The sequence below is a fragment of the Schistocerca cancellata genome, chromosome 2 (genome assembly GCF_023864275.1).
Source record: "Schistocerca cancellata isolate TAMUIC-IGC-003103 chromosome 2, iqSchCanc2.1, whole genome shotgun sequence".
In the NCBI taxonomy this organism is placed as follows: Eukaryota; Metazoa; Arthropoda; class Insecta; order Orthoptera; family Acrididae; genus Schistocerca; species Schistocerca cancellata.
Genome location: NC_064627.1, coordinates 529,714,119 through 529,728,663, shown reverse-complemented (window position 1 = coordinate 529,728,663; position 14,545 = coordinate 529,714,119). Strand labels below are relative to the sequence as shown.

General features: G+C 42.9%; 1 protein-coding gene across 3 annotated transcripts in view; it reads right to left on the bottom strand.

Annotated features, from left to right (window-relative positions):
* LOC126162079 (myeloid leukemia factor) overlaps positions 1 to 14,545 on the bottom strand; it is a 145,491-nt gene that overhangs the window by 73,283 nt on the left and 57,663 nt on the right. For all 3 annotated transcript variants that reach the window (XM_049918351.1, XM_049918353.1, XM_049918350.1), the window contains exon 4: positions 5,998 to 6,199. In XM_049918351.1, coding sequence (XP_049774308.1) covers positions 5,998 to 6,199 — 202 coding nt within the window. The remainder of the gene's footprint in view (positions 1 to 5,997; positions 6,200 to 14,545) is intronic.

The window sequence follows — 14,545 nt, the reverse complement described above, 5'->3', positions numbered from 1 at the left end:
ACATCAACATTTGCAAAGAAATTAGCGTATTTTCATCTTGAAAAATGTTTAAAATCATCTGCTTTAAGTAATTATGAAAGAAAGCTTTAGGTCTTTTGCAGGAAGTTTTCACTTTATAACTCTCAAAGTCTGTCTTAATGAATTTTGGCATGATTAACATCTCTTCCAATTATTACAGCAAGCCTTAAAAATACACACAGAAGGCAATGAGGTATCTTCTCAAGTCATCAGTTACTTCCGTAGTTGAGTTTGGAAGACAACTTCAGTATACAATATTAACATTCACCACACCTATTTCTAAAAGATGGGTTGTCCTAGACTAAAGCCTGTGTGCACTCATTCCTCACAGATAATTAGTGAAATAAAATCACTGCATGGGTGCATACACAATATATTTTGCACAACTGCGCATTATGGGAAGGTGTTGCCTGAAATGGAGACCTGCCAGCTTTCGTGCAGAGGCTGGAAATTGAGATCTTTTAAACACAGCTGTTTGTAATGGAATTTCCTTGCAGTCAGCTGTATCTACCACTTTCGGGTGTGACTGACAAACATATACACTGTGTTCTATAATAATGATGGGGCTGGACACATGCATATAGCCTATGTGCAGACTTTTAGAATACTAAGCATTTTGATAGAATTATTTCCTATGCACAGATGTGACAGCCCTGCAAGCTTCTAATCAAAGGTAAGGCCAGAAAACATCATCCACTCTTCAAAATTTAAAAACATTTACCTTAAAGTGAGTGTAGGATATTACAAGCTAACAGGTCAAAACGCCCAAATTTTTTTTTCTAAACTACACATATCATTTTTGTTCAGTTATTTGTAAGTACTCAAAAATTTGAATTTTGTGATAAATGCAAATATGAATGTGAATTCTGCCTCAAAATATAAAAATGCAAAATTACCTAATGAACGATATTCCATAGAAACCTGTATCCATATGAGATATTTTATTAGAGGTAGTTTATAGCCTTATTTTCTGCATATTAATATCTAAAATTTAACAAACATTTGGTTACTGGTATTGCACATCATCGGGAAAATCCCAATTTGAGAAGATTATGTTCTTAAGAATGTGTTTGCAAAATAAAATATGCACAAACGCAACAATGTATCAGTGCACTCAATGCTCTTCAGCCACGCGAAATGTGGGTGGTTAAATGTCTGTCTGAGATACATGCCATGTAATATTATTTAGTGCTCCGTTGTGGGACCCTAGCAACTTTGAACAAAGCAACAAGGAGGAGGGGGGGGGGGGGGGGGAGGAGGAGGAATGAGTAAGGCGAGACTCGTACCAGCAATCTACGAAAGTGCGCTTCAAATCAGATTTTTTTCTGCAAATTTATGAAAAACCATTAAGAGCAACATATTTCTCAACACTTTTTAACTGTGTTCCATATGTGTGCTTCACTACGGAACAGGAAGCAGCCTCAGCCAATGTCATACTGCATATTAACAGCATGACAACCAGAAAACAAAATTACAGAGACTGTAGTTTTTACTTCAAAAATTGTGTACAGTCATAGTGAAAGTGTGATCTAACACATAAGCAGGACCTACTTTCAAGAGCATAACAGCACCAGTGCATGTGTGCTGCAACTTCTCACCAATCATTGCATTTGCATTTGTTTACGTCAGGTTCAGTCTTATGATGACTTTACAAACCTTTACAGCAATATGCCAGTTCACACTACTTTAGAAACACTAGAGAAGAGCTTGGGGGCTAATAAGAAAGAAACAACTGCTGAACAGATTATAGAATTAATGTGGTTGTTAAATGGTAGTAAAATACATTATTTTGAGTTTAATGGTAAGCTTTGTAAACTGTCAGATGGTCCTGCCACGGATAATCTATTAGCAGACATTCTGGCCAATATTTTTATAGTCACATTAGAAGAAAAAATTTCTTTTTAAGGTAATGCATCCACAAAACTAGGAATTTAATTCCCCATTCGAGGTATGTTGATACTTTAATTGTATATAATGTATCAACTCTTTGGAATGTTGAATAGTCTTCATGAAAAATTTAAATTTACTTCCGAGTTGCAAAATGAATATTGCAAACCAAATTTATTAGAGCTCGAACTCTGGGTTACAGACGACAATAGGTTTCAATATTTTTCACAAACCAACTAGTATTCATCCAATTATACCATCTGACTTGACAGGGAGACGGGGGAAATTAAAACTAACTTGCAATAATATAGTATCCATCTACAGCAGAAAAATTTTTAAGAAGGAAACCAGAAATAAGCTACCACATTATGTGACTGTAATTAAAGTGAAAGGCATATTTCAACTCTTTTTATAAGGAGTATCTCAATCTCAGGCAGGATTAAAAATTTTCTGTTAAATAAATACAGCTGCAAAGTTGCGTTCTTTACTAAAAGCAGCCTAAGGAAAAAACTGAATCCATAATATTAAAACAGTAGTTCAGGTATCTCAGGATGACATGCAGTGCATATCCAGTAATTTTTTTATCTGACATACTGGAAGGGCTTTCTATGTTAGAGAGAAAGAACATCTGTTGGTAAAGAAATGTGTCACTGTCCATAATTCTCCTTTCAAATAACATTCGTTAACATCAGATCACAATCCAGAAAGATTAGAAAAATCTGGATTCTGCATAATGAAAGAGATGGTGAAGGTTGGATGTCATCATCCTATATGACAAGCTGCAATCAAGAAATAGACTTTTTCAACGGTTTCAAGCCAGTGCTCACAACCGTGTAGGTCCTTCATCAACATCTCTTGCTCTTCAGTAGTGTTGTCTCCCTCACGTACATGCCTTAATACTTTATTTTAACTAGACGGCACTGCTTCTTTGATACACAAGTTCATCACACGAGGACAATTAGGTCCTGCAACAAAATCTTAAATGGTCATATTGTTTATTTTTTACTAGATAAACAGGCTACTTATGCCTTCATGTTAATTTTTTTCCATTATTGCTTTTTTACAGTGAAAAACTGTGGGACAGTCCAATCTAAGAACATGTAGTACTTTTTACTCCTTTTAATTTTATCCGATTTCACTCGTTGCTTTTGTGTCACACTGTTTTGGGTATCACAATGGTATGACATTGCAGGAGAAGTTTTAAGTGACGTTATCAGCCCACAACATGCAAGTAAGTGCTGCAAAACAAGTTGCCACATGCTTAGTTTGACATCTGTCAGTTGAATACCCATACCTGATTTTTATCTTACACTTTTAATGAATTTTAATCATATTGCTTGTATGAGATGCGAGTGCTTCTGCTCATGATGAATGTATCACATTTTATGTAAAGTAATGTAGGTAGGTAACAGCTTTTGTTTTCCATTTATAATTTTAATAACTTTTCACAATTAGGAGCAAGATACCAGTCCTTGTTAAAAAATGTTTTTAAGTGACTACTTGTTCTACCATAGAAAATAGTCTTAACAATATTGAAACCTGCCTGCTTTTCACGTTGGAAACTTACAATTGCAGCTAACAGCGATATTCAAGACTGATTTGGTATGGTTAATTTAAGGGGGTGGCCAGATGCCTTTCCTACCACCCTGGATCTCCACCCCCCCCCCCCACAGAAACGTATGTACCCTAACTATCCAGGCGTAGTTTTATTCATTTATTCATGTGAAAGTGACAGTTTTCAAAATGTTTGTGGAACATGTAACAGAGACCTCATCAATCTACCATGAGGAATCAATCCACGGCCGCCAAATGCCCCTGCCCTGGAAGCAGCACTTTAACATTCTTTGCTGTCTTGGCTGATCAAAATGGAGCCTATTACTGTCTTGTTAATATGTTGATGACCTGAAAGGCATGAATGACTTTGCAACAAGTAGCTTGGAGATGAACTTTCAGTAGAGGTGCTCGTTCAATTCTTTTTACTGATATAAATGTTGAATTCCTCATCTCTACTTAGTCACTACAGTAAATTATGTTGGAAACAGTGATTGTATCACAACCTGATATGCTTTATTTGCTTCAGTATAAGCTATTCATCACCTCGATTTCGTACACTCGTTTTGTAGATTGATGCTTAGTACTCTCGACCAAATTTCACATTTCTCAGAGAAGTGACATGTTTTTGTGTTCCAGGTTCTTGAGCCACTTAGTTACACATTGCCTGGTGTTTGCAATTTAAGGTGGTGCAGCCATAGCATTGACATTTACAACACCTCATTGGGCACAGGAAATGGGAATACATTTCGATACGTATAAAACAACCTTTAAGTATTCTGTAACACTAATGAATTGGAAATGAATATAAACACTGATGTTTTTTCCATCACACTTTTTTTGTCAATGGCATTTCATCCACCCCATTGTGAGATTTCAAAATATTGTTCTTGGCATACTGGACACCCTACCATATTTTGCTATTCAACATTATCATTTACCTACAAATAAATGTATTAGTAATTTTTTATATTTACCAGCAATCTGCTGGGAACAATGAAAGGTAATCAAACAATGTAACATCTTCAAGAATTATAACTTAGATATTGTAATATAATGCACTTTTTAATTATCCTACAACACATCCATTGACAATTCAGTGTTAGAGTGATAATCATAGAAACATTTAAATTCTAATCGTCAACAACCACTCAACATTTCCACATTCATAGAAAAATATTTTGCACTTTTTGCCTTATGCAGGAGTGTAGAATGCAATTTTATTTTATGATTCAATTATCTTGAGTCAATAACAATTCTCTTGATACATAACAGACTTTTCATGTGCCGTTTAGTCCACACAGCACATACACCAAAGCGACAAGTCATGGGATTGCGACACTCACATACACAGATGGCAGTAGTATCACGTACACAATCTATAAAACCATTAGTGCACTGGTGTGGCTGTCATTTGTAAACAGGTGATTCATGTGAAAAGGTTTCCAATGTGATTATGGCCATGCAACAGAAATAGTAGTTGGAGCTACAAGCATGGGACATTCCATTTCGGAAATAGTTAAAGAATTTAATATTACAAGATCTGCAATATCGTAAGAGAACAGAATACCCAATTTCAGGCATTAGCTCTCACCATTGACAATGCAGTGGCCGATGGCCTTTCCTTAACAACCGAGAGCAGCAGAGCCAGTGTAGAATTGTCAGTGCTACCGAACAACACTGTGTGAAAAAACTGCAGAAAAAGTGTAGGAGATACAAAGAATGTATCCATTAGCTGGCAGATGACTCACGTAACTGCCCTTGTTAACAGCACATCACCACCTGGAGCATCTCTCCTTGGTTTGTGACTATCAGTTGGACCCTAGACGAATGGAAATTTGCGGCCTGGTCAGATGAGCCTTGATTTCAATTGGTAAGAGATGATGGAAGGGTTAATGTGTGGCACAGACCCCACAAAGCAGCGAAGACCCCCTGAAGTCACTGTGCAAGCTGGTGGGAGCACTAGAATGTTGTGGGGCATGTGTGCATGGAACAACTGGCTCACTGACAAGACATTGTGTTCGGCTACTTTGAGACCATTTGCAACCATTCATAGACTTGCTCTTCCCGAATAACTCTAATTCTAACCAGGTCAGAACTGTTCACAATTGGTTGAAGACCATTCTAGACAATTTGAGCAAATGATCTAGTCACCAAATCGTCCAACATGAATCCCATCAAACTCTTATGGGACACAATCGAGAGGTCAGCTCATGCACAAAACCCTGCACCAGCAACACTTTCATAGTTATGGACAACTACAAGCAGCACGGCTCAATATTTCTGCAGGGGACTTCTAAGAACTTTGAGTCCATCCCATGTCAAGTTGCTGCACTATGCTGAACAAAAGGTGATTCGACACAATATCAGGATGTATCCCATGACTTGTCACCTCAGTGTAATGACACTCATGAACTCTCAAATATTCTAGTTTCCTGAAGTCCTTTCCTTTCTTACAATGAATCAAGAAACCTCTGGCTGAATAATTCATACATGAAATGAGCTCAGTATTTTGTAGTACATAAACATTTATCAACTAACCTTCTTCAAGGTTAATGAAATCCTGCCTCTCCTCCTGCTCCCCAGAGTACATATTCTGTTCACGTTCCAGATAGTGTGCGCGTTCACCAATATGATGTCCAACAGCCATTTTCTTTGTTCCTGAACGAGAATCACAAACGGTCTTCTTCACTTCCTTGATGCCACCAGGTGCAGTGCGTGTTGACGATGATGCCTGGTATACCTGAACATATTTTGTAATAGGGGAAGTATTAGTTTAGACTTTTGGTGTAGCCTAACAAATGCAAAAAAGTTAATTATAGCTAAATGACCCGGCCTCAGTAATCACCTGAACTTCCCTTCACAGTGTGTTTCTTCAGTGATGACAATAGAGTAGGTGTTGATGGACAAAAGCATACAGGAAGTTTTACTATGGGATCGCTCACTAGGGAAATACCATGACGTAATGTGACACAAATGTCTAGAGGCTACCAACTGTATTATGAAGATCTGAGATTATCACAGCAATTTAGATAAAATATGGGAAGACTTTCGACAATGTTTATCTCCTACCAGAGTGTGGCTCGGCAGGATTTTATATAGCATCAGATTCTTGTCCAGGCTGTTACGGTAGTATACCTGAACACTTTCCTTGTTCTGAATGGGTCAAGTCATTCCTGCCAAAGAAATTGTCTTCAGAACTAATATTAAGTAATATCTAGATGCAGAAACATTCAGTAGGTAATTCTGCAATCTTATGAAAGTAAGCATTTGGTCACAACCATTTCCTATAACAACCAAACTTTTAACATATGAAACCATGTATATAGAAAGATTACTAATTGCCACAATGAAGTTGCTGTTGCCTATTGGTGGGCTTGATGTAATAGATGGAGATGCGCCAGCCAAATCGGCTACTATCCATATTAAAGCAACAAGGGGTCTGAGAAAGATAGTCTGAATTTCATTACAGAAAAAACAGGTAACAGTCACAAGTTGGTTAGTTGGATGATTAAAGGGACCAATCTACTTGGTTATCAGTCACTTTTTCTTTGAACAGGTCTATATGACTAGATTGTAGATAGCCTGCCACGCAAAATCCTGAGGAAGAAAGGGAGACAGAGGAAGAAAGAAAAGGTACCCCACCTGGGGAGCAGCCCAAAGCCCCCGAGAGCAGATTGCAATGAGGAGACATACATCCCCCAGCATCCAGCATTTACTGGAGGCACTCCACTAAGAAATTGTATAGGAAAGATTAGCAACATGGACAGTGTAGAAGAAGTACAGAGACACAAAGTATGCACAAGTCTAACAGACCACACAAGAGGGGGGAGGAAGAGTACAAGAGCAGGTACTGTGGGAACCGGGTTGGACAATCAAGCCCACACAGTTGCAGCCCCCCCCCCCCCCCCCCCCCCCCCCGAGCAGAAGAGGCAACAGTGTGTTCAAACAACCCTTCAATGGGCTGATAAGGTTAAGTGTCTCTCCCTTGAAGAGATTGGTAACAGATCCCTTCACGAAAAAAAAAAAATACGTAACACCGGGGGTAGCAAGTCACTGAGATTAAAGGGTCCACTGCAGGGCAGCTAGCTTGGGACAGTTCAGCAAAATGTTAACCACAGTCAAATGGGAACCATAATGACAGTGGGGTGCGTCGTCATGAGGGAGGAGATGACCGCCAGCCAGCCAGGTACAACCGATGCAGAGATGGCAAAGGGTGGCAGAGTTTTGCAATAGTCCTGCATGGAGGACCTCCACAGATTCCCACTGTTTTTCACCCATAGCCGGTAAAGACAGGGTAATCCATTTCATATTTCAGGTTCCTAAAACTTCATGGTGTAATACTGATCAGTGGCCTGTTTCCGGTATACTGATCTGTAGAGTCTATTTACTGGCAGCCAGTTTGTCCATGCTATTGGTGAGTTACTTTAAGAGAATCTTGTAAAAATTGTCCCAAGGGATTACTACTGGCAAGAAGTCAGAGGAAGGGGATTCATCTCCAGCTGGGATTGATTGATTATTTGAGAGGGTCTGTGGGACCAAATGGAGAGATCATCAGTCCTGCTATTACAAAGTGAGTTACAGAAGAAAAAGGGTCTGCTGAAAATGGACGGATTCCATCAGGGGAATCACACACACACACAGTAAAGGCATAGAGGGTGAGATCAAATCTAAAAACTGGAAAAAACAGGGTGGTCATGGGGTCACAGTCCAAGAAAACTGTAAAAGAACTCCCAACCACAACGAATCTGTCCCTGCCCCAACACTAGAACCTTATATCTGGAAATAAAAACCACTTTCACTGAGGAAACAGAGGACCAGTTCAACCATCTGTGGATTGTCTGCTAATATTACATTTAAGGAATCAGGACTATACTTAACACAAATTGCCAAAAGAAGGGGACAGTCCAGTATGTGACATATCGTCAGTGTTTCCACAACCACATTGTGGGGGTGAGTTGTTATGTAGGAGGAAACAACAGGTGAGCTGGGTGTGACCAACACAAACGGCATAAAACAGTTAACTACTCTTGAGAGGAGCGATATGAAGAGTGCCAGACTGCAGTAGACTCCTTGATTGTGTAGAGTTTATTACTAAGATCAGTAGTGCTCCAGACGGCATTCCAATTTTGGGCAGAGAGAGATTTGGAGTAGACCCCCATATCCGCAGCTGGAATTATGAAGGAAAATGGGGTAAGTATCTGCTTTTCTAGCCAAACAGTCAGCCAGTTCATTCCCTGGAGGCCAACATGAGATGGGACCCAGAGAAAGACAACTGAACAGACCACATGCGCATGGGCAGAGAGAAGGTCATAGATAGCAGAGACTGAAGGGTGATGAGAGTAGCATTGGTCGATAGCCTGCAGGCTGCTCATGGAGTCTGAACAAATTAAAACACTGCAGAGAGAGCCCTGAGAAGAAAAAAAAAAAAAAGTACTAGAAGCTCTGCTGTGAACACACTACACATGATCCCGGCAATAAATTGTGTTAGAAGCCAGTAGAAAACGAACGTGAAAGCATATCCCACCTTATCGATTGTCTTAGAACTATCAGTGTAAAAGATGGTGACACCCTGGAACTCTGCAAAGAATGGTACATACAAGATGCTGGTAAGCCATACGAGTGCGAGACCTTAGGACCCTGGAACAGATCGGTCCTAATCTGTGGTCTAGGCACCATACAGGGTGGGAGGAGGAGGGGGGGGGGTTATTGGAGGGGAAAACACAGGGTGCAGTACAGTGAGGGGAGATGGAGCTCTCGACAGAGGGATGTGAGACACATGCCAACTAACAATCCCACCCATGGGCGGGTGTTAGGAGGGAAACGTCCCTCATTGGCGAAAAGCACACGGTACACAGGACAGTCAGGGAACTGGCAAATGGTGATTGCGTAAGAAACAAGGAGTTGTCTCCATCGGATATGTAGTGGGGGAACCCCCACTTCCCTGATGAGACTATCAACAGGACTAGTGCAGCAAAAAGGCACCAATACCCAGATGCACCCCACAACGATTGACAGGGTCAAGGAGTTTCAAAGTGAAAGGAGCTGTTCAGCCATAAACCTGACTATCATAATTAGTCTGGACAAGACCAGAGCAAGGTAAAGATGGAGAAGAGTGGAATGGTCTGCACCCCAAGATGTGTGGGCCAGCAGGTGGAGAGCATGAAGACTCTGCATACATGTTGCCTTTAGGTGGCGAATGTGGGCAGCCATGTCAGCTTGTTCAAAAACAAGGCCCAAGAAATGGGACTGGGCTACAACATCAAGGAGCTGGTTGCCTAAATAAAGTTCTGGATCGGTGTGTACTGTGTGTCGACAGCAAAAATGCATAACCTGTGTGTTGGAGGGAGGAAACTAAGACATAGGCGGTGGCCAACACAGAGGCCCTTCAGATGGTGCCTTGAAATGGCACTCAGCAGACGCTATCGAGTGGGAGCTGCACCAGATGCAAAAATCGTCAAGGTACAATGACGGGGTAAACAGAGGCCCAACAGAGGTCACAAGCTCATTCATGGCAATGAGGAAGAGAGTGACACTTAGCACAGAACCCTGTGGGATACCATGCTCCTGAATTTGAGGGACACTGAGTGAAGTGCCAACTCTAACCCGAAGAGCTGGTGAGATGGTAACTCGCAGATAAAAATCTGAAGAGGACCATGGAAGCCTCACTCATGGAGGGTAACTAAAATCTGATGACACCAAGCCACGTCATACACCTTATGTAGATCAAGAAGGTGCTGATGTGAATAAAAGCCTGTCGGATGACAGATTCCAATCAGAGTAAATGGTCAGTTGGAGATTGCTCTGCCCATAAGCCACAGTGAGAGAGGGACAAGTACCCAGCATAATTGACACTGACCATCCTTTTGAGCAGTTTACAAAGTACCTTCATCAGGCTAGTTCAGCGGTAGCTATCTAGAGTCTAGTTTTTCCTGGGCTGGAGGACGGGGTAACTATTGTCTTGCCATTTTGACAGAAATGCATCTGGTTGTGGATGGAATCTGGGCCTGGGGCTGTGTCTTGTGAAGAGCTAAGAGCCTGCACCAATTCCCATTCAGTGAAAGGTGCATTATAGGGCTCAATGTGATGTGGGATATGGGATGAAATTGAGGGGGGCTGTTCAACTCTGCATTTCTGCTGGAGAAAGGTAGTAGGGCAGGATGGGGACGACTGACACCATCGCAAAGTGTGGTACAAGGACCAATGGATCAGTGCACAGAGCTCCTTGAAAGTTTAGACCCTGGACAGTCAGTTGTCTCTGGCGGCCAGAAGGCTATGGAGCTTGGACCAGACTTGTGATGAAGAGGCATACGTCCCCAGGAAGGAAACGTAGTGTTCCCAGCATTCCTTTTTACTCCATGTAATAAGGTAACGAGCCTCAACACAGAGACATTTAAAAGCGATGAGGTTGGTCTGTAAAAGGCGTTGCTTAAATCTGACACACCCGTCAACGATCCTGGACAGTGACTGATTTCCTTGGTCTACCACTGCACAGGTCGATGCCGAGGGGGACCTGTGAATAGAGGGACAGCAGTACCAGCAGCATGAAGAATAATGGTAGAAATGCCTTGCATGACTTCATTAATGGAATTCGAGAGGGAGGTTTCCAAGTTCACAACAGAAGTGTATAAAGACCAACTGGCCCTGCGAGATGCCCAACGTGGGGGTCCATCTGTCTGGTGGCAGCAGAGGAATGATAGAATCACCGGAAAGTGGTCACTGTCACAAATGTCATCATGGGATGACCAGTGTAGGGAAGCCATGAGGGCAGCGGAGGAGACAGTGAGATCGATAGCAGAGAAAGTGCCTTGAGCGATACTGAAGAGGGTAAGAGAACCATCTTTGAGGAGAGACAAATCGAGGCCCATGATAAGTTGGTCAAGGATACCTCCTAACCATTGAAGTGACACTCCCCCACAGTGGATGGTTGGGGAAGTCCCAAGGAGGAGATATGGGGCCGGGAGTTGTTGGATTAAGGTAAACAGTGCAACGTAACCAAGCGGCCTACCTGGAGGAAGCTAGACATTCCAAATGGTGATTGCCAGAGTCACGTGTACTAACTACTATTACTTCCATATTGGTACGTAGGGGGTTGGAGTCACTAATGACATCGGAGCGAACCAAAGTGCAGACCCAACCAGATATTACCTGGGGGTCAGCACAGTTTCGACAGAATGCCCGATAACCGCAAAATGCTGGAGAGTAGTCTAATGGATGTGTGTTTCTTGAAGAAAAAGACAGAACGCAGAATAGGAGGAGACGAGGTTGCATTTCCAGTAGGTGACGATAGTATCTGTTCCAGTAGGTGACGATAGTATCTGTTGCAATTCCACTGGATGATCATGTGGCAAGACTCCAAGGTAGACATAAAGAAGCTGAGGAACAAGTCAGGTCATTTGGTCAGTAGTCGTCACCAACAAGGATGGGTTGACATCCATAAATGCGGTACCAGACTCAGGTTGCAGTGGGGTAGATGGCACCTCCGAGGGCACCTTGTCTTGGGATTTATGTTTCTCCTCCTCCTCCTCTTCTTCTTCTTCTTTCTGAGGTGGACGTTTCTTCCTTGTAAGCTGGGCAATCCGGTGAGTGAGGGGAGTGGTGGTCAGCACAACATACACACACAGGTGGCGGAACACAGGGGCTTCCCTCATTGACTGGGTGGCAACAGTCATCACACAAAGGGTCTGCCGTACAGTGGGAAGACGTGCCCAAAAAGCAAGCACTGAAAGCACCACATAGGTGGAGGGATGTCCTGTTTCACGTCACATCTGTAGCGCATAAGCTTGACCTTCTCTGGGTGGGTATCCCCCTCGAAAGCCAGAATGAAGGTGCCAGTATCGGTGCAGTGTTGTCTTCACGATCCTTCAGCATATGTCTAATAAAATAAACGCAATGCTGCGCCAGATTAGCCTGGAGTTCAACAGTTTGCAGGATGAGGTCCCTATGAAAAGTAATTCCCTGGATCACACTCAGAGATTGGTGTGGAGTGATAGACACCGGGATGTTGCCAAGACAATCACAGGCACGAAGAGCTGCAGATTGGGTGGCAGAAGTAGCTTTGATTGACAGGGAGCCCAACTGCATCTTACTAAGACTCCACTTCACCAAACTTGTCCTTAACATTTTTTATGAAAAAGAATGGCTTTGTGGCAGTGAATGTGTCCCCATCCATCTTAGTACAGACAAAGTAACAGTGAAAAGGTTTCAGCTCAAGACAGCGAGCCTGCCGTCCTCCCACGGTGTAGCCAGGGAAAGGAAGGTTGCCGGGTCATACGAAGCAGCATTCAGTGATCCTTCACCATTCTAAGTGACAGCTGTTTGATAAAGGCCAGATTTTTGCATCTTGATATGCTTCATGCGCCAACCATCCACACTGATACCACCTACTCCGACCAGGGGCTCTTTCCCACAGGCGCCACCCAGCCACAGCAAGGGCTCTCTGGCACAGCAGCCGTTGCCGGGAGTTCCAATGCTCCATGAAGATAAACAACCACTCCTTGGCATATATGGGGAGTGAACAGCTCCGGTATCAGTGGAGTGATCCCTGTGTTGTCAGGGGGCTCAGTCATATGGGTACATAACAGCCCTACCCCACAGACTGGCTACAAGTGCTGGTGACCTAGCAGAGTGGAAGGTGGCTACAGTGGGGATGGGAGAGGGGAAGGAAGGGGAGGGGGAGGGAGAGGGAGAGGAATACACACCATAGATTATAGGAAGGGATTTCTTCCTCATATGGCTCACACTAAAAAGAGGAAATTTTGAAGTGGAGGTAAAATCTTAAGTGGGGACCTAAACACCAAAAAGGATGAAAAACAGGCAAAAGGAACAAAATTGCAACCAATACAGGAAACCAGTTGGATAGCCAGGTCAACATAAATCAGAACTCTGAGACAGGTGAAAAAGGTGACAACCGGGAAGGAGCGAGGATAGGGAGGGAGGGCAGGGTGAAGGAAAAACAGCCTGGGAAAGAAGACTTGGCTGCAATAGCTTGGGGTACCGTCTGCTCCACGCATGAACTCACGAGAGTACCATGGGCCCCCTGTGGGCCTCCAGCTGGGAGATGGGAACCGTTGCCCCTGTTAGCAAGCCACCTAACCTGAAGTAGGTGTGGAGGAAGCAGCAAATGGGGAAAACCCAACCCTTGGGGAGAGTGGGGGGGTGGAGGCAGGGATGGTTGAGCAGCCCCGAGGGCCCACTGTAGAAGGTGAAACTGGGCGAGAGCACAATTGCCAAAGGGGGCAACGTTGTCGTAGCTGTAGCATGTATGTTATATTGTACACACTGGGTGCAACCTTTCATACTACTTTTTGACCTCTTGATAAGTAAATTTGGCCAAATTCTTGTAATCTCACTCCTGAAAATGCTGCTATTTGGTGAGCAGAGAGAATGATGCTTTCCACAGCTGACACAGATGGAGTGAGGGGTAGAAGGAGCATTTGCATGGAGTGCTGATCCACAATCTCTATAGGTGGGGCTAGCACTGCAACGCAAAAACATATGCGCAAATTTCAGGCACTTTGAGGGAGAGGGGGGGCGCACACAGTTTCACACTGAATCAGTATACCATCACATTAATCTTTTCAGGCAGTGAATCACCCTCAAACGCCAAGATGAAGACACTGGTAGTGACTGTATTGTCTTCTGACCCATTATGTACATGACATTGCTCCAATTTGATGCATAACTCATCAGATTGTAAGATCAGATCTCTGTGGAAATGATGCCCTGAACCATATTAAGACTTACACGTAGTGACTGTCACCAGTATGTCACCTGTCTTGTTACAAGTGAGTGGTGCTTGTGACTGGGCAGGGGGTGTCGTTTTGATAAAAAAGGACCCCGTCTTCATTATGGAGATGGCAGCTGCTTCCCCAAATTTAAAAGAAAGATTCTCCACAAAGAATAAGGGCTTTGTGGCCTAGAAGGAATCCCCATCACTCCTTGTGCAAAGTAAGTGCTGGGGTGGGGGAGTACTTTTTTGCTTTCCACTTGGCCCTACGTTCCTTAAACAGAGTAGCCAAGGAAGGAAACATTTTAGGGTCACATTTCTGCATTAGAAGACGACTGTCCATTCAGAGAGATTGCTGGG